We start from the raw sequence: 27,575 nt of genomic DNA, 5'->3' as shown, positions 1-27,575 counted from the left end.
TTTTCAAATTAATGAAATGTAGATGCCTGGAATGCACTTTCTCCTATGGCGACGTACTGCTGCTGGAGTTGAAGTATTTAGAGGTAATGTGACCTAAACTACTCGGAATCGCAAATCCGACAAGCTAGCGCGAGCATGGCTTTTCATTCAAGAGGACGAAGCAGTCGCTGTCCACGTAGCCTTTATCCGCGCGCTAGACATTAGTTCTTCTTTTCGTCAATTCCAAGAAACCCGAATTGTTGCTTTATCCACAGTGCTGCTGAATATACCTCTCGTGCACTTTACCCAACTGAAATATAATTAATGTTGTACCGATGCCACGTGCAATAATTTACCAATGATGTGCTCCTCGGTGGCAGGCGGTTGACAGTTCGACATTTTCTCTATGAACGCATACCATGATCCCAGATCATCAATAAATCGGCCAAATTAACGCCTTGGTGAATTCTCCCAGGTCACCTCAAAACATGCAGTTTAACCCACAGTCATATATCAGAATATCCAGGGACGCATTCCAGGATACCGTATTGGGTAGGTTTGCGAGTAGGACATCCCCACGTCTCCGTTGCAAGTTTGAACTGGATGAATGTCTCCGTTTATTTTCCAATAAATCGCTGTGACCACAAAGCCTCTCCAGCTGAAAGATCACTCTCACGTACGAGCCCTGGCTCTATAAAGGCAGACGCAGTTTGGCAAGGTGCTCGTAACGGGGCGAAATATCTGTGACTGACAGACATCAAACACGTGCGTTTGGCGCAATGAGATTTTGAGACCAGCTACATCATCTTCAGAGACCTTTCACTAAAAGTGGACAAAAGTTGTCTTGAGTGTTCGCCTGTAGCCTACGTATTTCATGCCAGTAAAAGCGTGATTTTGTCTGCAACACTTAGCACAATCTTCAAGAGGTTTCACATGGTGTTTGTTTCAGCTATTTTTGATGCAGATGCTTTAATTGTGTATACCTATAACACAATCCATGAAGGACCGTAAGTGTACGGCAACCATTCATCTAATATGAACCATCCATAAATAATGCTTAAACTGACACTACGCTGTTTTACCCATGGATATCTGATCTAATTTGATCACAGGCGGACTGGCAACTAAAAGCAGTTCGTGAATGTGTTGTCAAGTGTCAAGAACTGATGCGTTTATCAATCAACGAATCATTAATTACACAAGCTGTCAATTGTATTGTTTGTGTTTGACTATGATCTGTGCTTGTTTCCGCTCCCTCCTTTTCCTTTTCCTGTCTTCTTCAGCGCCATGCTCACATGTTTGTTTAGATTGTACAGTTACTATTTTACAGACATCATATTACTGCTGGGATGGCTTTCAAATATTGTATGGCTTACAGGCTAAGGCTATAATGCGAATGAGAAGAGATGAGTGGGCCTGGTCTGGAGAGTTAGCTGCCGTTCTCATTATTTCATGAAGGGATAGTTTGTCAATTTACCAAATTTACATTTTATTTGACCCATTTACAGTTAAACAAATTCAATGACCTTTTTCAGACAAAGTGTGAGTACTTTTTTTATTTTTTATTTATTTATTTAGGCCTCGGAAGACACATTGAGGAATAAGATCCTCATTTTCGATGGTGCCGAGGGTACAATGGTACAATGAGAGAGTAGAAAAATTAAAAATAAATAAATAATATAAATATGCATATAAAATAGTCCAGGAGTACAAGGGAACGATCATAAATAACATTTTTGAATATCCAGTAAATCCAGTAAAATACTATTTTGGTTATATATGGTTGGGTCAGCAGTTACAATCATTCAAAGAAATCCAGCGTTGACGTGTGCGCAATGACAAGTTTAACTTTGGAAATTGTCAAACCTGCAGTGGGACTCCTTCAAACGCAGTTTTAAGAGTTAACAAAAACATTTAGCTCCTTAATAAATTCGTCTTGCTAGTTCACAACACCCAGCATGAAGCTTTCTCACTCCTCTCCGATGCGCCTGCCTCTTCTAATCTCCTCGCCATGACATGCTGTAGACTGCTGAAGTAAGTCAGTCAGTTTGGCACTATACCACCACAGCCATCAAAGGCCTTTTCCTATCCTCACGCTCCTCGTCTGCAGATAAGATTGCCTTTTGAATATCTGTTTAAACTATATCAAAGCAGAAGTCTGTAATGTTTTGAGCTATATAATGTTGAAAAAAACATTGACCGGCTCACTGGAAAAATGGCCATTGTGAATATTTAATTTGATCAAGATAATACCACCCTTGATCTGGGTTTATCTGTGCGTTGGTTCCGTCCCCCACAACACTGGATAAAAAACGGTCTTGAAGCGTTCCTCTTGACGATCTTCCTCGATTTAGACGGGTTAAAGTGTTGCCCCCAGAGTCATGGACGAATTAAGAAACCACGGGCCCCTGGGCCTGGACATGTTAAAGGTCGAATTGTATACTTTGGCTATTGTATTGGGAAAGTAAGTGGTTTGCGAGTGTATGCTGATTGTCTCTAGGCAATGCTGGTTTTGTATCAGCTATCGATCACTTCTTGAAATATTTGGAACATTCTTGTAGACTACAGCCTGTGCTGCTTGAAGCTGAAAAAAAAGAACAAGCAATGATGTGAATACACTCTGATAAGAGTCTATTTTCGCTTAGCTTAAACAGCTTGGATCAGTAACACCCTAGTGCTAATGGTTCTATCCTCTGGGCTGTGCTTAAATTGAGTTCGCCTCTCAAAGTCCAACCCTAACATCCTTGTCGTGAGAGGTGGAAACAAGCAATGCTGGCCAATAGGGCACTGGCGAAGCTCATAGGCCAACCCCCTGTGAAGTGGATAGAAATGATTACTGAAAGAAACATTGATGAAGACAAAGAAACCCTGTGACGTGGGAGATGAAGACTCTCTAACCATACAGGCTGAAGAGGAAATGAAGTCACATTTTTTTTTTTAAACAAACGGAGAGGGTGCGTCAGAATCTCTTATCTCCTAGGCAACCCACTAACATTTCCACCTGGAACATCAGGACCATGTACACAGCAGGAAAAACGTCAACCATAGCAAGTGAGATGAGGTGGTACAAGTAGGAATTCAAGAAGAAGGGGCTGACGTGGAAACAGCTGGAGAGGATGGCTCAGGACAGACGAGGGTGGAAACAATTCATCAATGGCCTATGTTCCAAGAGGAATACAAAGGCCTAACTGACTTTCAGTTAGAACACTCGAGACTCTGAAGGACACGGGGGTCAGCTGAAGCCTGGCCGAGCGTGATGCTGATGCTGTACTGTTTGGAGTCAGACGAACATGTACTTCACTGAGGATGCTGATGCTGATGCTGTACTGTTTGGAGTCAGACGAACATGTACTTCACTGAGGATGCTGATGCTGTTCTGTTTGGAGTCAGACGAACATGTACTTCACTGAGGATGCTGATGCTGATGCTGTACTGTTTGGAGTCAGACAAACATGTACTTCACTGAGGATGCTGATGCTGTTCTGTTTGGAGTCAGACGAACATGTACTTCACTGAGGATGCTGATGTTGTTCTGTTTGGAGTCAGACGAACATGTACTTCACTGAGGATGCTGATGCTGTTCTGTTTGGAGTCAGACGAACATGTACTTCACTGAGGATGCTGATGCTGTTCTGTTTGGAGTCAGACGAACATGTACTTCACTGAGGATGCTGATGCTGTTCTGTTTGGAGTCAGACGAACATGTACTTCACTGAAAATGACACAACACTGCTAGAGCACTTCTGTGTGTGTGTGTGTGTGTGTGTGTGTGTGTGTGTGTGTGTGTGTGTGTGTGGACAGCACTGCTAAAGCACTCCTGCCAAAGTTTTGCTCGAGTTCTCCATTAAAATGTTCACCTTTGGTCTTTCCGTCCGGGCTTTGGACACGATCATCCAGTGTTTCCACGGGCCCCCAATGAGGTACAACTAAACACCATATCCGTTACTTACCCTTGCACACGTCCACACGTCCACACACACACACACACACACACACAACCAAACACACACACACAGACACACACACACAGACACACACACACAGACACACACACACACACACACACACACACACACACACACACACACACACACATGCAAACACACACACACACACACACAACCAAACACACACACAGACACACACACACACACACACACACACACACACACACAGACACACACACACACACACACACACGGAAACAAACACACACGCAAACACAGGCAAACACACGCAAACACACACACACACACACACACACACACACAGACACACGCGAACACACGCATACTAGACATTTACACACACAGACAAACACAAACATTTAGGTACACACATACACTCGTGCACACATTCAGCCACAGTGTTGAGGAAGTTAATTTGAAAGCAAAGCTTGGCAAGCTACCAATTACTGCAGACTGGTAGAAGTTGACCTACAGCAACTATAAAGGTACTTAGCAAAAGCAATTCAGTCAGACTACTCAGACTCACTCACATATACACACGCATGTCCCCGCACACACACACACACACACACGTTTAGGTACACACATACACACAAACATGTACCCACACTTTCACACACATACAGACTCACTCATTCACTTACTCCCTCACTCACACATACACACACACACACACAAACACACACTAAGCCGCAGACAGATGTTGCTGGATGATTTGTCCCTTTGATTAATCTGTTGAGTAGCATACGGAGGAGGCTTTCTCGCAGTGATGAAATACTCAGCGTGGGTTTTTTCACGACGGCTCAAACCGAACGACAAAAACAACAAAAAGGAACAGAATGAGTCAGTGTGTTGGGGAATGCTTTGCCGCATGGCGTATCTGCGAGTGTGTATACGTGTGTGTGTGTGTGTGTGTGTGTGTGTGGATGCAGAGGCAGATGCTTTGGGCCGAGGCGCGGCCTGCTTGCTGTGTCTAATCTGGGTATTATTCAGTAAACTGCGTGCGTATAATCACTCCCTAAACTGTCTCATGTTCTCCAAGCGGAAACTCCAAGCTGTAATTCCAGACAACTCCCACCCCCCCCCCCCCCCCCCCCCCCCCCCCTGTGTGTGTATGTGTGTGTGTGTGTGTGTGCGTGAGTGTGTGTGTGTGTGTTTGACAGTATGTTAGGTGAAAATTCACCCTAGTTACCTCAGGACTCCGGAGCTGCATGAAAGTATAGTTATTAGACAAACAACAACAACAATTGCAATCGGGCTCCCCTCCCAGCACAAGGCTGAAAGTGAAGCCATGATAAACCCATCGCACAAGGTTTATATTGTCAGAAGTTTAGCTTTCAGCAGGGATAACCACGTGGTGGATTTCTCACGTCCGATGCTCCCTGTCTTGCAAAGATGGCAGTTTTGCACAAGGTCGGAAGAAGCACAATTCCCTTCTTATCTCCTCTGGTCTAAACATGCTCTTGTTCATATGCAGACTAAGTGGCGCCTAATATTCGAAGTTACACACTCGCACAGAAAGACAGAACAGCCATGTTCCTGCTAACATAAGCACATGATTCATACAAGGCAATTAATAATACAAGGCACTTGATTATTATATTCTTAAGTCATTAACAGTGTTTCACAGTGCATCCATTTGTGTGTGTGTGTGTGTGTGTGTGTGTGTGTGTGTGTGTGTGTGTGTGTGTGTGTGTGTGTGTGTGTGTGCATGTGTGTGTGTGCGTGAGTGTGTGTTTGAGTGTGCATCCATTTGTGTGTGTGTGTCTTTGCATCAATTTCTCTGTCTGTGTGAGTGTGCATCCATTTATGTGTGTGTGTGTGTTTATTTGTAAGTGTAAGTGAGTTAGTGTATGTGTGCATTTGTGTGTGTGTGCGAGAAAGAGAGATTTTCTGTGTGAGTATGTGTGTGTGTGTGTGTGTGTGTGTGTGTGTGTGTGTGTGTGTGTGTGTGTGCGTTCTGCATTCTTAATTCACTTCCACCGTTAGTTGATTTCAAAGAGTGTACAGAAAAGTAGCTGAAAAGAGATGCTGGATTTCTCCAGGGTTACTTATCTGTTTTACAGGGTAAATACCAGCTGCGGCGATAACTCTGGAATTTTCTTAGTTTCTTAATCTGCATATTAAACTACCCTGATTGCTTTGGCGTTTCATTAAATGTTCAGAGGTGTGCCGACACACCTACCACATTTTAATGAGGAGAACAGTTCACTGTTGCAGGGAAAACAATGGCCGCTCGCTTGCTGACTAACTCCACCACAGGCTTTACACAAAGCTGCTGAACTGAACTGGTGCAGCGTCTGTGAGGTACCCAAGTGTGTAGTTCATCTCCACTAAAAGGATAGGAATTTATCCTAATTATAAGAGATTCAGTCAAGTGATGGATTATCAAAATTCAGATTTAATCGTTACGGTGATGCGCATCAGAGGAGAGAAGACAGAATAGGTTTCACTAAAGATAGTTCCACAAGGCTGATTTCACTGACTGACTGTTACAGTAAGAGTTCTCTGTGGGAGGGGGTGGTTACCAGAATGCAAATTCTTACCTAGGAGACAGAATGGCTAGGATAATATATATTCATGGGGAGACCCTGGCCGAGGTGTCATCACTTCCCACAGTGATCAAGGCATAGAGGAAACGTCACCATCTGGGTGCTTACAGAATACACAGGAAGCTTTACAATTAACATTATATAACTATTGACTGTGGAATACATTGAATTATCTAACTTCTTATTTCAGATACTATCACCACACTTACAACCTCTCATTAGTCTGCAGAATATGTTGTGCTAAATGTGTTTGTTATCTCAACATAATATTTACAGCGGCTCATTTGAGCTAGTTGCTTTTCTTGTGTTTTCTGTCCTCTGCACAGCCTTTAAAAGTTGACTTGATTAGCATAGCCAACTTAGCCAAGTTAAGAGTGCGGTTCAAACAGACTTTGGAAGTACAGAATGTATAAAGAGCTCATGGAATCAGTGTTCATAAAGAAGCAGACCAACAGTCTTCAGGAATCGGTTGCCAGTGGCGTTTATTTCCACAATAGAAACAGGGAGCTAGGCCACAACACATGCACACTGGGAACAGAGCCGGGGGTTAGCGATGCTAGTCCATGGGCTGGACTGAAGCGAGTGAAATGTGGCTACGAGTTACGTAATGATGGCTCCTCTTATTATCATGGGGCCTAAATGAAATGCAATGCAATGCCACACGTAGGTGGAACACATGGGGCGAGGAATCAAATGAGGAGATAAGACCTAAAAGAAATTAAAAATGAATGAATTAAACATACAAAAATATTCTGGTCTGCTCTGGTCATGATATCATATGATCAACAGGGGAAAGTGGGAAAAATACAACAACAAAAAAACAAGAAACGATGTGAAAGAGAACAATCTGGAAAAACCCAGAGTGATACATAGGGTAAGGAAGCATCAATGTATGAATTCATTTAGTTCATTTCAATCAAAAACTAAAAAAATAATAATTAAAAAAAAAAAAAAGCCATGCTATTAAATGGATGTACCTTTATTATTGTACCTATTTATTATTATCTATGTGTGTGTGTGTGTGTCAGAGAGAGAGAGAGAGAGAGAGCGAGAGAGAGAGTGTTAAACAATTCGGGGTGTCAAACGGTGGCAGTGACTTTTAGTGTTAATTTAGAACTGGTCAAGTCTGCAAAGTTTGCTTATTTCTTGCATAGACTGTTAAGGACGGACACTCCAAATGGCATTATTCCACAAAACACAAAAACACAAATCATAGCTGCATGGTGAACCCTGACCCTAACCCTAACCCAAGTCATAGCTGGTGAACACTGACCAAAGCTGTAAGCCAATCAGAAGCCACAGGGTGAGTGGACAAACCCTTCCTCCCTCTCCCTATATAAGTTCCTGTGTTTCAGAGCAGACCAAACTTTCTCTGAAGAAGCCTTTATAAGGCGAAACGTCAGAAAGAAGCGCTCCTTTTTAATCTCTTAAAAAAAAAACCTAACCCAAGTCATAGCTGGTGAACCCTGACCAAATCATAGCTGGTGAGACATTTTATTAGCCAGAAATAAATACAATGATACTGCAACAAGACATCAGCTTTACTTTATCACACAATAATATGGGTTCCTCCACGCCATATGAGGGACGGAAGTGTGTGGCAAGGAAACTCCATTCCTGTGGTTATTGATCCACAGCTCGGACTAGCTTGTGTTAATTGGCAGTACCCCGGATCAATGGCCTCCCCCCAGGGTCGGCCAGGCAACCATGTTGATTGTTTACTGTTGGTGGCTGGGGTTGTGCACACTAATGGTGCCTTCAAGAGCAACTGGGAAGTGGAAAAGTTTGAACCTCCAAACGGGAGAATATAGCTAAACGCCGGTCAAATGTCTAAACGCCGGAATACCCCACTAGGAAAATGGGAGTTTTTTTAAGAGCTCAGAGAAGAAGGTCTAATGTCACTCTACATGGCAAAGTCTGTGGGGAAAGATTTTTTTTAAACTTGTTTACTTGCTCCGCGCAGAAATAAGTCACCTCATTGTTTATTTAGGTTGTACTCATTAGCTCAGGTGATTGTGTTGTTAAACGGGGGGGGGGGGGGGGGGGGACATTAACCTTCTGGCTAGCTAACCTACTTAATGTTTCCTAACTGTCAATAACGTTGTTGTCAATATGTGAATGCTCTCAATTTGGAAGTGGGATGCTACGAAATGGGAACTTCAGCATTTCCTGGTTGCCTGAACGCACAATCTTTCCCAAAGATACAAGCTTCCTCTGGAGCTGAGCCGCACCTAAAGTGGACGTGCAGGTGGGATGGACTGGATGATCTGCCTGCTTCACGAATTGATTTTCGTTTGGGAGTGAAATCAAACACCATCTCCACTCACCCGGCCCTGCCTCTTACGTAAAAAAAACTATCGCCCAGATCCCAGACAGGACTGAGCACACTGAAAAACACAGAGTTTTAATTAGCCTGCAGTCATTAAAGCAGCATTTTCTTCAAAATGGTCACGAAATACATTAAACATAAACATGAAAAATACATCAAATGAGCAGACTGCAGCTGCGTCACTGCTTTTGGATGGCACAGAAATACGCTGAGCTGGTGCACATCAACAGTAAAGCAAGTGTCATTATTAAACCCGTGCCTTTTTCTGGAGGTATTCTTAGATCTGAGGGAACAGTGCTGGGTTTGATCACGGACGGTGGTGCAGGTACTCTGTCTGACCTGGGGACTGTGCTGGTGTTCTCCTTCTCTCATAGTTATATGCTTTTGGATCATTAGTGGTGGGTGTCTAGACATGTTCAGACCGACAAAAAGAACAACACAACAGAACGCACACCATCACACAATCTCCTTAATCTCACACTCACACAGTTTCTCCTAAATCAAAGACATTCACTCACACAGCTTCTCCTAAATCGAAGACATTCACTCACACAGCTTCGCCTAAATCAAAGACATTCACTCACACAGCTTCGCCTAAATCAAAGACATTCACACACACAGCTTCTCCTAAATCAAAGACATTCACTCACACCGTTTCTCCTAAATCAAAGACATTCACTCACACAGTTTCTCCTAAATCAAAGACATTCACACACACAGTTTCTGCAGTGGCGCGTGCATGATCCAGTTGGAGTGTATTCTCAGTGTTCTTGATAAAGGTGCGTATCACAGTGACGCCTCCGCTCCACTTGCATGGGTTTATTTAATGACGAACCTACGACGCATCAAACTTTTCTCTGTGGTTTTTCTGGCCTCACATCTTTCCCTGTCACAGGTACCGACCCTTCCCATAACCACCCTAGCTTCGGGTCCACTGCAGGGCAGTTAAATATACTTATTTAACAGATAATATTATCCAGAGCAACTTACAGCCCCAGTGGTGAGGGTTAGTATGTATCTATGCCCGTACTGTGACATGTCCCTGGCAGAGCACCAGTGGTGAGGGTTAGTATCTATGCCCGTACTGTGAAAGGTCCCTGGCAGAGCCCTGAGGGGCCCGCAGGCTGCTCGGCATCCGACGGGTCATGGATGGCGAGGCCCGGTCCAACAGCGTCCCCACATCGCGAAGGCTTCCCGCCCGCATGGGAGGCACTTCCGGCGCCCAGCTGTGCGGTCTCTCGTCCCAGGCTCTCAGCGGGGGCAGGTACAGGGAGCCCGTCGTCAGGTAGCAGGACGGGCTGGCCCTGCCCTCGCCCGGGTATCCGCCCAGGTACCCGCCGGAGTACCCACCTGGGTAGAGCGGCCGGGCGGCGGGCAGCGTGTCGTAAAGGTCCTGGTCCCCGTACTCCTCGTAGACGGGCGACGAGCACTCCTCCAGGTCGTGGGAGGACGTGTGGTAGTCCATGACGTCGTCGCCGTAGTCGTACGCCCTCAGGGGGAAGTCTCTGGGGAGGTGTTCCGCGCGACCCAGAGGTCTGCCAGGTGGGCGTGCGGGTCGGAACTGAGGGGGCATCTCAATGCTGGGCAAACACGGGTCTGGCACCCACTCCGACGTCTCCCAGTGGTACGCTAAGGAGGGCACACACAAACACACAGACTTCATCATCATCGTCATCTGCATCCTTAACACTTCCATTCTATATAATGTTTCTAACCCTAGACCTATCTTTAACACCAAGAGACCATGTAGTATCACATTATTGTTTTTAAAGGTACTAGCACTAGCTACTACTATTATCATTTCATTATTTCAAGTTCAAGTTTTAAAAGTAATTGGGTACCTTTGTATGTGAGGTATCATCATTATGCTACTCTTACAATAATATGAAATACTTTGCAATTCTTATGCAGCACATATTAACATTTTTCTTAACTTAATACCATTTTGTACTTAGGGTTGTTTTAATGGCATTAGCGTGTTGGTGCTTCATATAAACACACAAAACAAATAACTTTACCAAAAGAAGCACGTTACACAAATCTGTTAATGAGAACAGTATAAGCATATTCAATCGTTCTACTGAATGTTGGGTGGCAGCTCATTCAAACATGCTTTTTTATAGGAAATATTATGCTTTTTAGAATTAATATAGAAAGCAAAACAAAAACTCTTACAATCCACCAAATATTCTTTGACGAACTCAACACAAAACTGATTCTCACGCTGAAGCTGTTGATGAGCTGAGAGTCCACAGCGAAGCACAGAAAAGAGAGGAAGTACATTAGACTTCTTGAAACACAATAACGTGATATGGTCCCAAACGTGTGAAAAGAAATGAAAAACAACAAATAATAAAATACAGACGATCAAAATTAAGAGCGATGACAAACAATGTTTATGAATCTAATACATATCCAGGGTTAAAGGGATGTTCATGAATGTTATACATATACAGGGTTAAAGGGATGTTCATGAATGTAATACATATACAGGGTTAAAGGGATGTTCATGAATGTAATACATATACAGGGTTAAAGGGATGTTCATGAATGTAATACATATCCAGGGTTAAAGGGAGGTTCATGAATGTAATACATATACAGGGTTAAAGGGATGTTCATGAATGTAATATACAGGGTGAAAGGAATGTTCATGAATGTAATACATATACAGGGTTAAAGGGATGTTCATGAATGTAATACATATCCAGGGTTAAAGGGAGGTTCATGAATGTAAAACATATACAGGGTTAAAGGGATGTTCATGAATGTAATACATATCCAGGGTTAAAGGAGTGAATAGCACCTTACTCACCATCCATGCCGTATCTCTGCATCTCCCCAAAAGAGGCCACTAGAACAACCCCCCCCAAACACAATGAAGTTAGACACAGGAATGGTACAGTGGAATGACCCAAACACAATGAAGTTAGACACAGGAATGGTGCAGTGGAATGACCCAAACACACTGAAGTTAGACACAGGAATGGTACAGTGGAATGACCCAAACACAATGAAGTTAGACACAGGAATGGTACAGTGGTATGACCCAAACACACTGAAGTTAGACATGCAAGGATGTCTGATAGTGGGGAGAAGGATGAGTGTCCCCACACTATAGGTTTTGCTCCCAAAAAACAGCTCCCATCTGTGGTAAAGCGCTTGCATATACATTACATACTTAAATGACATACTGCCTTTCAACATGCAAGATATAGGTCATATTGAATGCATACATTTTGTTGTCTGGGAATTCCCCGCCCCTTCACTGCATTTCATTTCCTCAGTTGGTCTGGCGAACTACTCAACAGCGGTCCACTTCAGTCACGTAATTGGACACGCCTTTAACCAATCAGACCAACGATACTATGCAATACGATAGACCAATAGCCAGTTTGTGATTGGCTCCAAGGATCCTTACAATGCTGAACTTAAAGGCACAATATGCAACAATTATGCTTCAGGGTTAGGGTTAGGATAAGCAGTTTAACCTTAAAATAACAGCTTAAAAAAATTGGGGCGCTACAGTGACTTTTAATATGGAGAATTGCGTCCGTGCCAATGGCATAGCAGGGTCGATAGGCATATAACGGCCTTCTGTAGTTTTGCCTGCCGATGCCCGCCGACCTGACTTTGATTACCTTCTGCCGATCTAATAAGTAGCTTATTTGCCGTCTTGCTTAGTCTTTTGTTGCACATGATTGATGTTTGACTGTGTAAGGACAGTCGTTGAGTAATTAGTTTGTCATAATGTCAAAGTCAGCACATTTCAAGAGATTTCGTTAGTTTTAGCTGCTAGCATACCTTTAGCGAATAGCTATTAATCCTTAATGCACCTTTAACTTGTTAAGAAAGTTTGCCAGACCCACTTCTGAAGGCAAAATCGAATTGGCCGGAAGAAGAGGGGCGGGACTTCCCAGACAATACATTTTGCGCAATCAGATGAAAATGAGTATGGCGTTTAGCAGATGCTTTACTCCAAAGGTACCTGCAAACACAACGCACATCGACCAAAGCACTATGCACAATACAACACATTGCTTCTAGCAGTATTGTATATCAGAGCATAGTAAAAGTAGCTGTATAGTTAAATTAACTATAATAATATATAAATTGTAGGTCTGGGAACAATGGGAAACAAATGCAGTGGCTCACACCACCATGCCATATACAATCCCAGCCAGTTAGCACAGGAGCACATGTTGTGTGGTGTAACATATGGTATGATAATGTATTTAATAATTAAAGAACAGAGAACCCAAGTGCTTTTATACACTGACAGTGTATTATTAAGGGATAAGCTGTATATTTACAAAGGGGTTATAACAGGATATGAGGAAAACACATACAATGTAACTTTCTAATATCTACTAGTATTTCTTTGGGTTTGTGTATTAGAACCTTTTATTTTGTCTGAATAATCTTCATATCTGGTTTAAATACTTTGGCTTTAATCAACCCACAATATCACTTCAATTGTAAGATACAGAATTGGTCACACTTTACTTGAAGGTCTGCTTTGGAAGGTCTGGTGATTCCAAAGAAATAATCATTTTCTAATAACAACATAGGTTTAATGGATCGATAAAGACTATAATGATGAATAACTGCCCTTTCCCATATGTTTAATGGAGCAATAAAGACTATTATGATGACCAACTGCCCTTTCTCATGGGTTCAATTTTCTCCTATTACCATGGTATTTCAGCAAAAAAAGCGAAGTCATAGAATTTCTACATTATTTGCGATTGCTTTTATTCACTTTGTTATCAAACTTAAACAGCAGTTTCTGAGAACTCCCGTAGTAAATTCCAGCCACTTTTGGCCGCAACAACCACAACAAACACTCACTCCTGATCCTCGTGGGACTGCTCAAAGTCAGAGTGCTAGCACTAATGTTTTATTGGGTTAATTATTGACCATCTCTATACGACTGCTAATTCCCTCTCCTTAAAGCAATATCCAGAAATGATCACGGCAATAAGGCAATGACAGAAGGTCTATGTGTCTATGGGTGTGTGTGTGTCTGTATGCGTGTGTGTGTGTGTGTGTGTGTGTGTGTGTGTGTGTGTGTGTGTGTGTGTGTGTGTGTGTGTGTGTGTGTGTGTGTGTGTGTGTGTCTGTATGCGTGTGTGTGTGTGTGTGTGTCTATGGGTGTGTGTGTGTCTGTATGCGTGTGTGTGTGTGTGTGTGTGTGCGTGTGTGCGTGTGTGCGTGCGTGCGTGCATGCGTGCGTGCGTGCGTGTGTGTGTGTGTGTGTGTGCGGTCACCATGATGGACACTAGTCCAGTGTTTAGTGTTCATTAGCCTCACTCCGGGTGGTCCAGTAGGTAACTGTGCCGTTGTGCATAGAGGTGCTCCTAATGGTTCTCTGCAATAAAGATATTTGGGTGCAAAAGCCCTGAAGACCCTGGTGCTAAATCACTCCTAGATAATCTGATCCCTGGTCAGAGTTTGGTATGGGGCTGAGCAGACATAATAATAATAATAATTCATTTTATTTTTAACGCACTTTTCATTCCAAAGAATCTCAGAGTGCCTCATCATCAGTAAATACAATTAAAAGTTCATGTGAATCTCAAGGGCACGCATACTTAAGGTGCAATGTATAGTTTGAGCTATGGAAACAAATTAAGACAGTTATTTACACATGTTTTAACTGGACATGTTAAATGTGAAAGTGTCTCTTGCCTAGAGCCTCCTGAAAACACAAAGAATCAAAATACATCAATTAAATTAGAGCTTTAAGGCCCACCTATAGAAATGTTTCTTTTGCATCATTGCAGTATCTCTAAGATTAATTAGTTAGTTTGATTAGTAGTTTAGTCATTTCTAAGATTATTAGATTAGTAATTTAAAACAGTATTCATGGGAACACGACATACTTCAGTAGCTTTATGATAACTTACACATTATTAACTATGTACCAATCAGCTATTATAGGTCAACAAGCAGACCTATAAATAATAACCCAAATTCATTTTAGTGAATAATTTATTAATCTCACAAAAAAAGAGTACCTTCATTCTCAATGGAGTCCACTGTGTCATTGACCAGTCGTATGACAGTAACAATGGAAGCTTGCAGAATGAAAGAGAAGATTGATTAAACGAGCTGAATGAGGCACAGATAGGAGAAAAGTGTTGCTCTACCTCTGTCTCTTCTGGATTTTAAACACAATTTACAGCCTTGTCTGATCTATGTGAGACATTTAAAAAAGGAGTCCAGCCCAAGCTAGTTTTAGTATTACAGTTCGATTTTTCTATCTTTCAAAATGAGACAAAATTAATTTAAGTAATCTGTGATAAACACACACCTTTAGATAATTTCAGGGTTTTAGGATTCCCATCTGTGGGTCTAGAGCCAACACTACAGCTTCACTGAAAACACCAATGGACTGGGTCTTAAACAGTCCGCATACTGTACTTGAGTTCTGCTGACCTAATCAAAGAGGTATGTGAGTGGAGTATAAATAGGCTGTTGCTTCATTTGGATTAAGGCACATTTCTCTGGTTCTCCTTCAGAGGAGGCTGTAGACGCTTGAGCATCTTAAAGGAGCCCAAAGCAACATTAGGGCATCAAAATGGAAATATTCTGGATAAGACAATCTTTATAATATTGACATTTACTTCACCATATTAGCACATTTGCATCTTTGCACTTTGGGACTGAGACTTGACCAGACTTGGCTAATCCTACTGATGATGGCGACTGGAGATCATAAGTTTTAAATACCCCTAATTACCTCCGCAGCAAGATTACTGTGAAAACTAGCGTTGGAACAATTGTGTGTGTGTGTGTGTGTGTGTGTGTGTGTGTGTGTGTCTGCACTATTTGTGTGTGTGTACACCAATTGCATGACGGGTGTATTAACAACTGTGTGTGTCTGCATTGCATGTGTTTGTGTATGAAATTTCTTCACGTGTGTTTCCTGTTTATGCGTAGACTCTGTTTATTATGCATTCACTTGAATCAATCCACACAATAGCTCTTCTCAACCGCTGAGGGCAAAGACACAGCATATTGGATTTAAAGTTACATTTCAACTGTGCAAACCGCATGCAAATACAAGAAGTCTACAATGACCTTCTCGTGTACAGCCTGTCAAACCAACCACAGAGGCTGAAGTGGTGATTGTCAATAACCCTGCAACACTTGACATATGTGCAAACCTTTGGAGGTGTATTCAAACCCTCTCTGCTGTCTGAATGGATGCTCTCTCCGCAGAGGAAAGGTTTACGGAGTGCAGGTAACTGAAGCTCTTTGTGAATACTAATTAAGCGTTGGAAAAGCAGAGAAATGTTAGATTGTGTTTTTTTACTCTTTCCAGAAGGCCCAAAGGGTCTGCTCATAGCTTACACTGTACTTTGTGTGGTGTTGTGCGCTGATCTAATGCAATGCCTTATACGTGGAACGAATTTGGGAAACGGGTGGTGGTGTTGCACCGATTTAACTTTGAGCATTTCATACGTGGAGGGAATGTGCAAGTGTGTGGAGTTAAACGGAGAGGTGCAGCCGTTCACTAAAATCTGTGCACATACATATCTGAAAATGTGACACAGATTTGAGTTTACAGATGCTTCCTTTCATTTTAGTTTGATCATTTAACGTCTGATACTGGACGAATGGTAATCTTGTTCCCTCTACTGAAGCGTGTGCTGTCAACATGGATACAAGTTTAGCTGTTCTTCGTGGACTGAAGGTGGGAATATGTTTGTTTATCTTCTCTCCCTGGCCTCCTGCTTCCTTTCTTCCCCTCCCTCTTTCTTCTTCTTCTCCTCTCTTACTCTCTAAGCTCGCCCTCTGGGAGAGAGCTCTCTCTTCGTCTGCCCTTTTCCTGACGTTGGCTGGCACTGCGGACTTTGAGAGGGTTTAGCCTGAGAGACAGTGTGCCCGCTGATAAAGGCAGCACACAGACAGCAGCCTAAAACAGCATCCAAGCAGGGAAAAATAAAACATGAAATTTGAAAAGCATGAAATTAAACACTGAGAGACGAAATTGCCAACACATCCATGCTGACTCGGTGTGTGTGTGTGTGTGTGTGTGTGTGTGTGTGTGTGTGTGTGTGTGTGTGTGTGTGTGTGTGTGTGTGTGTGTGTGTGTGTGTGTGTGTCTGTGTGTGTGTGTGTGTGTGTGTGTGAGAGTAGGAAGAAGAGGACTGTCCAAAAGGTCTTTTGTGCTGCAGATGCACTACACATGAAGAGAGTGGAAACAGCCTTCGGAGAAAGCTTGCTTATAATTACAAAGTTTACCACTCTGATATCGTTCACAAAAGTCATTTTTTTACCGTTATTTATCTCAGTTTAGCATGTATTTGTTGTTGCATCACAATAATGTACAAACTGCAACCATATATAAGAGGCAATGCAGGTTAGTAACAGGCAATGCAGGTTTGTTTGCGAAACATTGAAACATTTAAAGGGATTACAGTTCTTGTTTTCTCTAAAGTGACATCTCTTGGTTAATCGATCTAGGGTGTAAATCGCTATCTGTTTAGCATAGGATTAGACTTCATGTAAGTATGATGAAATGTCAAAACTACATTTAAAGGAATCTGAACTTTGAACGTTAAGCACCAAGAACTCAACAACTCTTACTGAAGGAGTTTAGTGCAGTTTTGTGTTCTATACCAACAGACAGCCATATGAAGTTCTGGAAGAACTCTGCCTGAGAGATTATCAAAAAAAGAAGGGTTTGTCGGAAGAAAAGCTGCCATCACAGTCTAGTGATGCATACTGGATACGAGCCAGCACAGGGCCTGATTCACTAACATTGCAACCGCAGCTTAATCTGCAATTTAAAAAAAAGTCCTGTTTGATGTCTCTAATTTCAGCTATGGCAGGGGGGAAAATGTATTGACCAGTGCGCCGTAGCAATGCGTCGAGTACCTGGCTGAGTGAAGGCTGAGATATACCAACTGCTGATGCTATAACTGTTTGAAATGATCCGGATGCCAATATTTGCAATGTTGTCCGGAGTTTAACAACTGATGGAATGGAATGTGATCGCCGGTTGGAGGGTTCGATGTCGTCTCTGATCTGGTTCAGTAATTGAAGTATTGTGTGGCTGGTTAACCTGTACCGTCTAATGATTTGTGGTTCGCTTAACTGAGCGTTATACGAGTTGAAAAAATAATGTCTGTCTGCTGTCTCTGTCTATGTCTTCGCCTTGCTCTTATAACTGCTGCCATATCAACGTTTTCAGACTCAATGGAAATGCGCTTCCTGGTTAAGACGTGCTTTTATAAGGCGGAGAATTATCCCGCAAATTAGAGACGCACGCTCGCCAGGCAGTTTTAGTAAATACCACGCAATACATCATTAGGCGCACTTAACTTCTCTCCTCCCATATATTTGCGCCGCACGCCCACGTTCCTTATTCCCTCCCATCTTGTTGCGGCACACACCCACAAAGCGTTAATATGCGCCTCTACTCAAATGCGCCTCCTTTGTAAATACCGTTTTATGTTTACACCCACTATTTTACGCCTGAAATGGGCGCAATCCTGTTAGTAAATCAGGCCCTGCAGAGTGTTGTGTACGTGTGCGTGCGTGAGCGCCTTACCATTATCATCACAGGAGTTCGACTGGAAAGATCGAAGAGAGTTTGCGTCAGAATTGTTATCCGAGAAACGTGTCACCTCCTCCACCATGTTCGACACCTCTGCAAGAGATGAAATAACATTGTTAAAGGAAGTATTCGTATATCTTATCATGAATGTATTAACTTAAAGTTCTTGCTCGAATATGCTGTGCCTAAATGCTCTATTTTTGTTAGTCAAGCTGTATTTTTCCACAGGAAGACCCCTCAACATAATAAGGCCTTGTAACCAGGTGCCTCGTGTAATGTTTTTCTACTGATAAGGCCCAGCTGTCTTGTTGCAAAGGGCAAAGAGAACTCGGACTTTCCTCTCCTCCAGGCCTGGCGAAAAACAGTCTGAATTATTATTATTATTGTTTTTTTTTTTTAACATTCAGAACGCCCAAAAGCAGCAATGATAAAAGATCTGCAAGTAAACCTCAGGACATACAATGATGGCGGCAGTTAACTAAAAAAATCTTTAAATTAAAAGGGAATATGGCGGTGGAGAACAATATCTATAAAATAACCCGGACAGGTTTAGCATTGACAGGCTGTTGTTCTCACACAGATGTTGTTCTTGTCTTTTAGTGAGGTGGAGCCGTAATCACGATGAGGCATGTACTGTCTGCATCGCCAGAGAGAGACAGAATGCCAGATGAGTATTAGTCTTGAAGTGTTTTTCACTTACCTGCACACAAGATCCTGTGATGAATATTTTATAGGGAGAAAAAATGGTTCCTGTTGGCCTATTTATTCCTGTACCCACAGATAGCTGTTTTTAACAATAATCTTCTTCACTGTATATCTATCCACAAGTCCCTAAACAACTCTAAACGGGATTCAGAAAAAGCCTTCATTCTCTTTCCCTTGACCTCAACAACAAAGTCATGAAATAACTAGTCGCAAGATTGATCAAAAATAATGCTCAAATCAAAGAGGCATTTTCCAAGTCTGATGAATACCCTAAACTCTACTTTCTACAATCAGGTCTTTTGTGTTTTGTTCCATTTCGTCCACAGACCAGGAAATAAATGAAGTTGCAAGGGCCTGTATGACAATTTCTTTTCTTCAATATTTGGTAATTTCATGTCTAACACATTAACTGAGGGATCAAAATGTGTTCATGCTCTGATAACAGTGTTGAAACAAAACATATGACAAAGGTCCCACTCCAATTATAAACACGGAAGAGTTCATAAAAGAGTTCATTCTACCCTCCTCTATGTCCATGGGTGTATTTTGTCTTTAAGCAACACTGCAACAATTTGCCAATTTTTGAGGTATGTTTTTATGAGTTCCCACTAGCCTTCCAAGCTATGCTCTGTGTAGACTTCCAGGCTATGCTCTGTGTAGACTTCCAGGCTATGCTCTGTGTGTAGCTTGGATCAGAACACCCTGCGAAAAGCCTTCAACGTACCGTCATTTCCTGGCCACTAACCACCGTTTATAAATTGATTTTGTAAAAAGAAAATCTAGTAAAAGCGAACATAAATCCATGTTAATATGAAGCTGCACAGGCACCCAGAGGGTTTATACCTTTCGTAACATTTTAACTATCCTAGCTATCCCACACTCAGGGAACCAACTTAACAGTCGGTAGCTACTAGCGTGTGTTAATATGAACTTGTGTTAAAAGCTGCACAGGCACATTGAGGGTTTGTTTACCTTATCCTATTATATTTTTGTGGGGACTGCTACGTCAACTAGACATCTAGCTATCATGTCATGCAAATGGAACTCTGCCCTTGAAACCGATTAAGGTTATTTAAAATCTCGCCAACAATATCACAAAGAGACGCCAGTTAGCATGTTAGCAAGGTTTTATCAGTGCCAAATGAGCTGGTGGTGTTTGCAAAGTTTTTGCATGTTTTTAAGCAAGGTGGCTAGCTAGTTTTAGAATAAAACTCCTCAATGCTTCTTTGAGTACTTGATGCGTTGGTGTTGGTATTTAGTATTTAGCAGTATCTCAAGCACAAAGGTGTGAACATGGAAGGACAGTGCCTATATGTTCATTTATATTTATTTAGGTGTGCTTAATATTTGTTATTAAGTGTGTACGGTCCATCTCTGACAGTGTACTTTATATTTCTTTAAGTGCTTTCAAATCCTGCGGCTATGTTTTCTATACTCTATGTTTTCTGACAGTGTACTTTATATTTCTTTAAGTGTTCTTTCAAATCCTGTGGCTATGTTTTTTCTATACTTATAGAATTGAGATGAATTTCTAAGGGTGTACATTCTATTTCTCTGGCTGTTCTTGAGAGTGAGTGGTGTTAGTCCTACCATGTGGTCTGGCTCCACTAGCTCTGCTCTCCGTGCGGAGGAGGAAGGGACTGGTCTCCCACTCCAAAGACCCGCTCTCCTGGCTGTACTCTGTCCTGTCGTCTTCATAATTCCCCTCCCCGATGTCCGCGTCCTCCTCCTCCTCCTCCTCCTCCTCGTCATCATCATCCGTTTCCCAGGGTGCTTTGTGGGCGGGGCTGCGTTCTGAGTGGCCCGGCAGGATGGAGGGGAGGTGTGGCGCCACGCTGCACACGGCCACGCCCCTGCGCGCCATGCTGTCCAGGAAGTGTGGCATGGCGTCGGCATGGAAACGGCTGATGAGCGGCGGGCAGGCGGGCGTGGCCGTCCCCAGCGTGCCCGTCGAGGATGACTCCGTCTTGTCCATGTCGAGGCTCCCGTCATGCCCGTCGTCCTGGCAGTGGGGCATCGTGTAGGCGGTGGGGCGCACCAGGACCTGTGGAGGCCCATCGTTCCGGTAGAGGCCCCCCCCCGAGCGTTGCCCCGGGTGACCCACGGACGCACCACCGGCGGCGACTCGGACGGCCTTGAACTCGATGCCCTCGGCCCCCGTGCCCGTCTTGTGCAGCATGTAGTTGGTCTCCGTCGACATGCCCACGGCCTCGGCCCGCGGCCATTCTTTACGTAGGATCTGCTTCCGGAAGATGGCCAGCAGCGCGAGCAGCACGAGCACGACGAACAGCAGCACGCCGATGCCGATGATCTCCACGGGACCCACGTACGTGAGCGGCTGCAGCTCCGTGTCAGGTAGCTCGGTCGACAGCGACACGCAGAACTGGCCCTCGTAGCCCGCTGTGCAGTTGCAGTAGAACGTGCCGAAGGTGTTGACACAGGCGCCTCCGTTCTCACACTCCTCTCGCTCACACTCGTTCACGTCCTCATCACACCTGTAAGGGGAAAGAGGACAATTCATGCGTTCTCTATAGAAGCACTGCAAAAAGATACAAAAGAGGAGAAGGAGACAGGTAGAGAGAGAGTGGGGGAGAGAGAAACACAGGTAGAGAGGAGAGGAGAAGGAGAGACTACCCCGTGAACCTAGCATGCTTAGTTATGTTTCTATGGTACCAGTAGTAGTAGAATCGTATTTAGTATGTTTAGTTTATGTGTCTATGGTACCAGTAGTAGTAGAATCGTATTTAGTATGTTTAGTTTATGTGTCTATGGTAGCAGTTGTAGAAGTATAGTGTACAAAGTATGTTCAGTTTATGTTTTCTAGTTATATTACTATGTTAGTACTAGTAATTTGTCAGTTTGTGACATAGGTAGTTATGTCATCTGATTTTATGAGCATTGTCACCTTTAAGTGAGACATGACACTGATTAACCATGGACTGCTCTAAGGTATGATGGTACTGTATGACATCTGAAATGGCATTTTGATGACCTGGTCGTATTAATCTTATGACGGAAGGTTCAGGATGTCCCTGACTGTCTGCTTGAGTTGGCAGTGATGTGTTTAATGATTCCACTGTGGTTCTTGTTGTTGCAGAGAGGTGCTCTTCTGAGGCAGCCGTGTGTGTGTGTGTGTGTGTGTGTGTGTGTGTGTGTGTGTGTGTGTGTGTGTGTGTGTGTGTGTGTGTGTTTGCTCATGCTGTCGTCGCTTTCAAAGTATCTGACTTGAAACTAATGAGCACGTTTTTGGAAGAGTCTCAGAGCCCGAGAGTAAGCTTCGAAAATAATTTTTAAAAAACTAAAAAATGCCACCTATCCCTCAAGGAAAACAATGTTGCAACAAAACTGGATATGCTGCAGTTCCTTCTCCACAAAGTCCTTACTCTGGTGGATCTGATTCCATCCTCTCCGTAAAATTCACATATGGATTTGTTTTTTGTTTTTGTGTTGCTGTATGTTCAAATGCATATCTTCAGCCCAGTCTCATAGCATGACCTTGGCAGCTTTACAGAGTTATATCCAAGGCTTTGAACCGGTTCACGGAACGAAAACGAAACCAGAAACTTTTGATGTTTTGCCAGGAACAGAAACGAAACCAGAAACTTTAAAAAAAAATATGTTCCGGATCAGAATCGTTTACCTAAAATAATGGTAACCGGTTAATAACGTTATTTTTTCGCTCTTCACAAGATTCCTAAATGCAATATGATTGGTGATGTTCTCTTCCGGTCGTTTACTTAGATACTAGAGAACCGTGCCGCGCGCCGCCAGCTGGTAGCCTTATCGGATCAAATCCATGCACTAGCTGTAGCCACCAGTCTCTCAAACTCAATCTTAAGAAGAGGTAAATATTGTACCAAGTATCTCACACATGTTTGTTTTTAAATAGGAATTCTATAAGACAGGCTACGTATTTCCAATGCATTGTTGTAAAAAATCTGCAGGGTCAAGTAAATGAAATTATAGCTAAGTTGGACAGTTAGCATTGGCAGTAGACTACCTTGCTATTGCCCAGCATAACCGACCCTAATTTGTTAAGTCTTTATTTAAAACGTAGGCTAATACGGTAGTTCTCATATTTGGAATTAACTTTTTTGTTCAGATGGGAAGACATTGCGAGAATCCTATGCGGCAGCATTATTCATTTGACCCCGCGACTAACAAATCCAAATACAACATTGAGGGATGTATGTAGATACCATTGTAGTTTTGTAATATTTGTATTGTCTCTGTTGACAAAAATGCACTGATTGGGCCCTGACGAGGTTTTGTTTGCCCAATAAACAACATAGCATACATTTTCCTTGTCTTAACTCATGTATAATACTTACAAAATGTCAGAATTACAGTTGCCGCTTACATAATGTAGCCTATAGTGCTTTTTTAATGTTTAATGACAGGATAGAGACATATAAGATTATTTTAAAGTCCTAATGATCAGCCTACTTATTTGTATGTACCGCAGCTGACACGGAACGCTATTAACCGGTTCAGGAACTTTATTTTTTTGTTCTAACCGGTTCAGGAACGTCAATTTTAGGGTTGGAACGAAAACCGGAAACGTTAAAATACTGTTTCTGATCGGAACGAACCAATTGGGAAAAAATTCTGGTTCAAAGCCCTGGTTATATCCTTCTGAAGTTTAAAAGAAAAGCTCAGACTTCTGCTCGGATCAGCAGCTCAGAGAAGTTAAAACCAGTTCTCTCAGTTCAATTCATTTGAAGTGTAGGTCTTTTTTTGTAGCTCTCAGTTTTTAGTCTGCATAGAAAATATTAAAAGAGTATGTTTTATCCTTACCCTCTGTCTGACCCTGTGGCGTGTCTAACGTTCTGGAGACTTCAAAGGTCTCCACTGCCTCTACACTTCCTGTGCACCTGTTGCTAGGGGGGTGCACCTGTTGCTAGGGGTCCCCCCGCCCCCGACACTGTTCCTATGTACATCTGATACTGGCGTACTCTTTTAATATATTCTATTCAGACTAAAAACTGACTACTCTTAATATTCTTACAAAACCTACTCTAGCAGGTGTCAGGTGCCGCAGACTTCACTGCGATAAACTGTATTCAATGGCTCCCTCTAGTGGTTCTTTTCTGTATTGTGTAAATCAGTTAGAATTTATGTCATTTAAACTCATGAATTTCTGCAATAAATAAATCATGTTGTGAGAGCGATGGAAAGATTTATATTACATGGGGGAAAGCAGTAGAGGAGTAGAGTACATAAAATAGAGTTTCTTATTTGTCAAAGAGCCCTCCCCCTCTCTCTCTTTCACCCTCACCCCCTCCCTCTCTCCCTCTGTCTCTGTCTCTCCCTCCCTCTCTTCCTCTCTCTCTCTCTTTCACCCTCCCTCTCTCTCCCTTCCTCTCTCTCTCTCTCTCACCCTCCCTCCCTCCCCCCCTATCTATCTTTACACTCTTCTGTGTATGTGTGTCTGTGTGTGCATGTGTGTCTGTTTGTGTATGTACATTAGTGTGTGTGTGTGTGTGTGTGTCTCTGTGTGTGTGTGTGTGTCTGTGTGTGTGTGTGTGTGTGTGTGTGTATGTACTGTGTGTGTGTGTGTGCGTGTGCGTGTGTGTGTGCTTTTGTGTGTTTGTGTGTGTGTGTGTATGTAATGTATGTGTGTGTGTGTGTGTGTGTGCTCTGGATAACTCACAGGAGGCCAGCCAATCCTCTAGGACAGCCGCAGAGGAATGCGGTGCCCACCGCCTTACAGTCTCCTCCATTCTGACAGGGGTTGGGCATGCAGGAGGTGACCTCCGTCTCGCAGCGCTCACCTGTGTACTGCGCTCCGCAGCTGCACTCGAACGCTGGAACAAACAAACAAACAAACAAACAAACAACCAAAATAACAACACAGTCATCAGAACATCGGCTATACGACTAGAGGACAGAAATGATGCGTCTGGGCTCTCTGGGACAAGTGTGAACACACGCATTTACAATCAGCCTAACTCTCACACACACACACACACACACACACACACACACACACACACACACACACACACACACACACACACACACACACACACACACACACACATTCAAGCACAGACACACACACAAACCTAATGATGCCAAGCTCATGCAGGTAGAGAAACACAGACAGACACACAGCTAGCTTCTGATAGCAACAGATGAACAAACACGTACAGATACACACACGCATGCGTGCATACGCACGCACACACAAACACATACACACACACTCACAGGCACATACACACATCTCCTGAAAACAGGCTGATACATCATCATTGAGGTGTGGCACAAGGCTAAAGGAAGATTCACACACACCCACACGCACACGCACACGCACACGCACACGCACACGCACACACACACACACACACACACACACACACACACACAGACACACACACACACACACACACACACACACACACAGACACACACACAGACACACACACACACACACACACACACACACACACACACACACACACACACACACCTCCAGACGGCAGGCTGGTGCAGAGGGCCATATTGAGGCAGGGCTGCGTGGCACAGGGGTCGGGGTAGAGGATGCAGCCCAGCTTGACCTCGCTGACGGCGGCCACCTGGGCGTAGCGACTGCGCTGGTTCTGCAGGGGCAGCTCGTTCCCGTTCAGCATCACCCCCCCGAGGCACCCCTGGAAGCCGTCCTGGGCGCGGGGGGGCCTCTTCAGACGCAGCGCCGGGGGACGAACCTGAGCAAGACGGACACGGGAGAGGAGGAGGAAGAGGTAGCACTGAAAGGGCTGTAAGTGCCATGAATATATACATCAACTCCACCAGGGGGCGTACATGTGCCAGAGAGACACGGGAGAGGAGGAAGAGGGAGCACTGTATATATATATCAACTCCATGTGTGTGTGTTTACTTTTCTGTTCCTCTGTATCTGTGATAAAACTTTAAAAAATAAATAAAAAGAAAGTGTAAAAAAAAAGAATATATCAATATATCAATGCCACCAGGGGGCGCATATGAGCCAGAGAGACACGGGAGAGGCAGCGCTTCAAGGTCTGGAAATAAGTCCAATCTGGTCAGATCAGAACATCTCACGAAGCTCCTGTGATGTGTCACCGGTGTCACAGAAACCAGGGCACAATGACAGAGCTCTCCTGACGCACTATGACCCCTGACCTCACCTCAGACACACTCCTGCATCCCCCTCCCACTCTCACCCTTCTGGTGGAACCCTCACCTAGCTGATCAATAACACGCTCACCCTGCTAGTGGTGCCCTCACCTAGCTGATCAATAACACGCTCGCCCTGCTAGTGGAACCCTCACCTAGCTGATCAATAACACGCTCGCCCTGCTAGTGGAACCCTCACCTAGCTGATCAATAACACGCTCGCCCTGCTAGTGGAACCCTCACCTAGCTGATCAATAACACGCTCGCCTTCTAGTGGAACCCTCACCTAGCTGATCAATAACACGCTCACCCTGCTAGTGGAACCCTCACCTAGCTGATCAATAACACGCTCACCCTGCTGGTGGAACCCTCACCTAGCTGATCAATAACACGCTCACCCTGCTGGTGGAACCCTCACCTAGCTGATCAATAACACGCTCGCCCTGCTAGTGGTGCCCTCACCTAGCTGATCAATAACACGCTTGCCCTGCTAGTGGAACCCTCACCTAGCTGATCAATAACACGCTCGCCCTGCTGGTGGAACCCTCACCTAGCTGATCAATAACACGCTCGCCCTGCTAGTGGCACCCTCACCTAGCTGATCAATAACACGCTTGCCCTGCTAGTGGAACCCTCACCTAGCTGATCAATAACACGCTCGCCTTCTAGTGGAACCCTCACCTAGCTGATCAATAACACGCTCGCCCTGCTGGTGGAACCCTCACCTAGCTGATCAATAACACGCTCGCCCTGCTACACCCTCACCTAGCTGATCAATAACACGCTCGCCCTGCTAGTGGCACCCTCACCTAGCTGATCAATAACACGCTCGCCCTGCTAGTGGCACCCTCACCTAGCTGATAATAACATGGTGTAGTGTAATAACATGGTTCCTCTCTCACCTGTAATAACGTCCTAACGTCGCAGGTGTAATAACATGATTCCTCTCTCACCTGTAATAACGTCCTAACGTCGCAGGTGTAATAACATGGTTCCTCTCTCACCTGTAATAACGTCCTAACGTCGCAGGTGTAATAACATGGTTCCTCTCTCACCTGTAATAACGTCCTAACGTCGCAGGTGCAATAACATGGTTCCTCTCTCACCTGTAATAACGTCCTAACGTCGCAGGTGTAATAACATGGTTCCTCGCTCACCTGTAATAACGCAGGTGTAATAACATGGTTCCTTGCTCACCTGTAATAACATCCTAACGTCGCAGGTGTAATAACATGGTTCCTCGCTCACCTGTAATAACGCAGGTGTAATAACATGGTTCCTCGCTCACCTGTAATAACGCAGGTGTAATAACATGGTTCCTCTCTCACCTG

At 43.7% G+C, this 27,575-nt stretch overlaps 1 protein-coding gene across 1 annotated transcript in view; it reads right to left on the bottom strand.

The window, feature by feature from the left end:
• Window positions 1-9,894: 9,894 nt before the first annotated feature.
• fat3b (FAT atypical cadherin 3b) overlaps window positions 9,895-27,575 on the bottom strand; it is a gene marked incomplete at both ends in the record, with an annotated part of 55,294 nt that continues 37,613 nt past the window's right edge. Inside the window, 8 exons of the mRNA XM_080846938.1 lie at window positions 9,895-10,457; window positions 11,004-11,069; window positions 11,644-11,682; window positions 14,849-14,908; window positions 18,394-18,492; window positions 20,695-21,599; window positions 24,758-24,911; window positions 25,580-25,814. Of these exons, the coding sequence (XP_080703064.1) occupies window positions 9,895-10,457; window positions 11,004-11,069; window positions 11,644-11,682; window positions 14,849-14,908; window positions 18,394-18,492; window positions 20,695-21,599; window positions 24,758-24,911; window positions 25,580-25,814 (2,121 nt within the window). The remainder of the gene's footprint in view (window positions 10,458-11,003; window positions 11,070-11,643; window positions 11,683-14,848; window positions 14,909-18,393; window positions 18,493-20,694; window positions 21,600-24,757; window positions 24,912-25,579; window positions 25,815-27,575) is intronic.

Source organism: Sprattus sprattus, assembly GCF_963457725.1.
Source record: "Sprattus sprattus genome assembly, chromosome: 1".
In the NCBI taxonomy this organism is placed as follows: domain Eukaryota; kingdom Metazoa; phylum Chordata; class Actinopteri; order Clupeiformes; family Clupeidae; genus Sprattus; species Sprattus sprattus.
The sequence above is the reverse complement of the archived record's forward strand: the minus strand, read 5'-3'. Positions and strand labels throughout refer to the sequence as shown.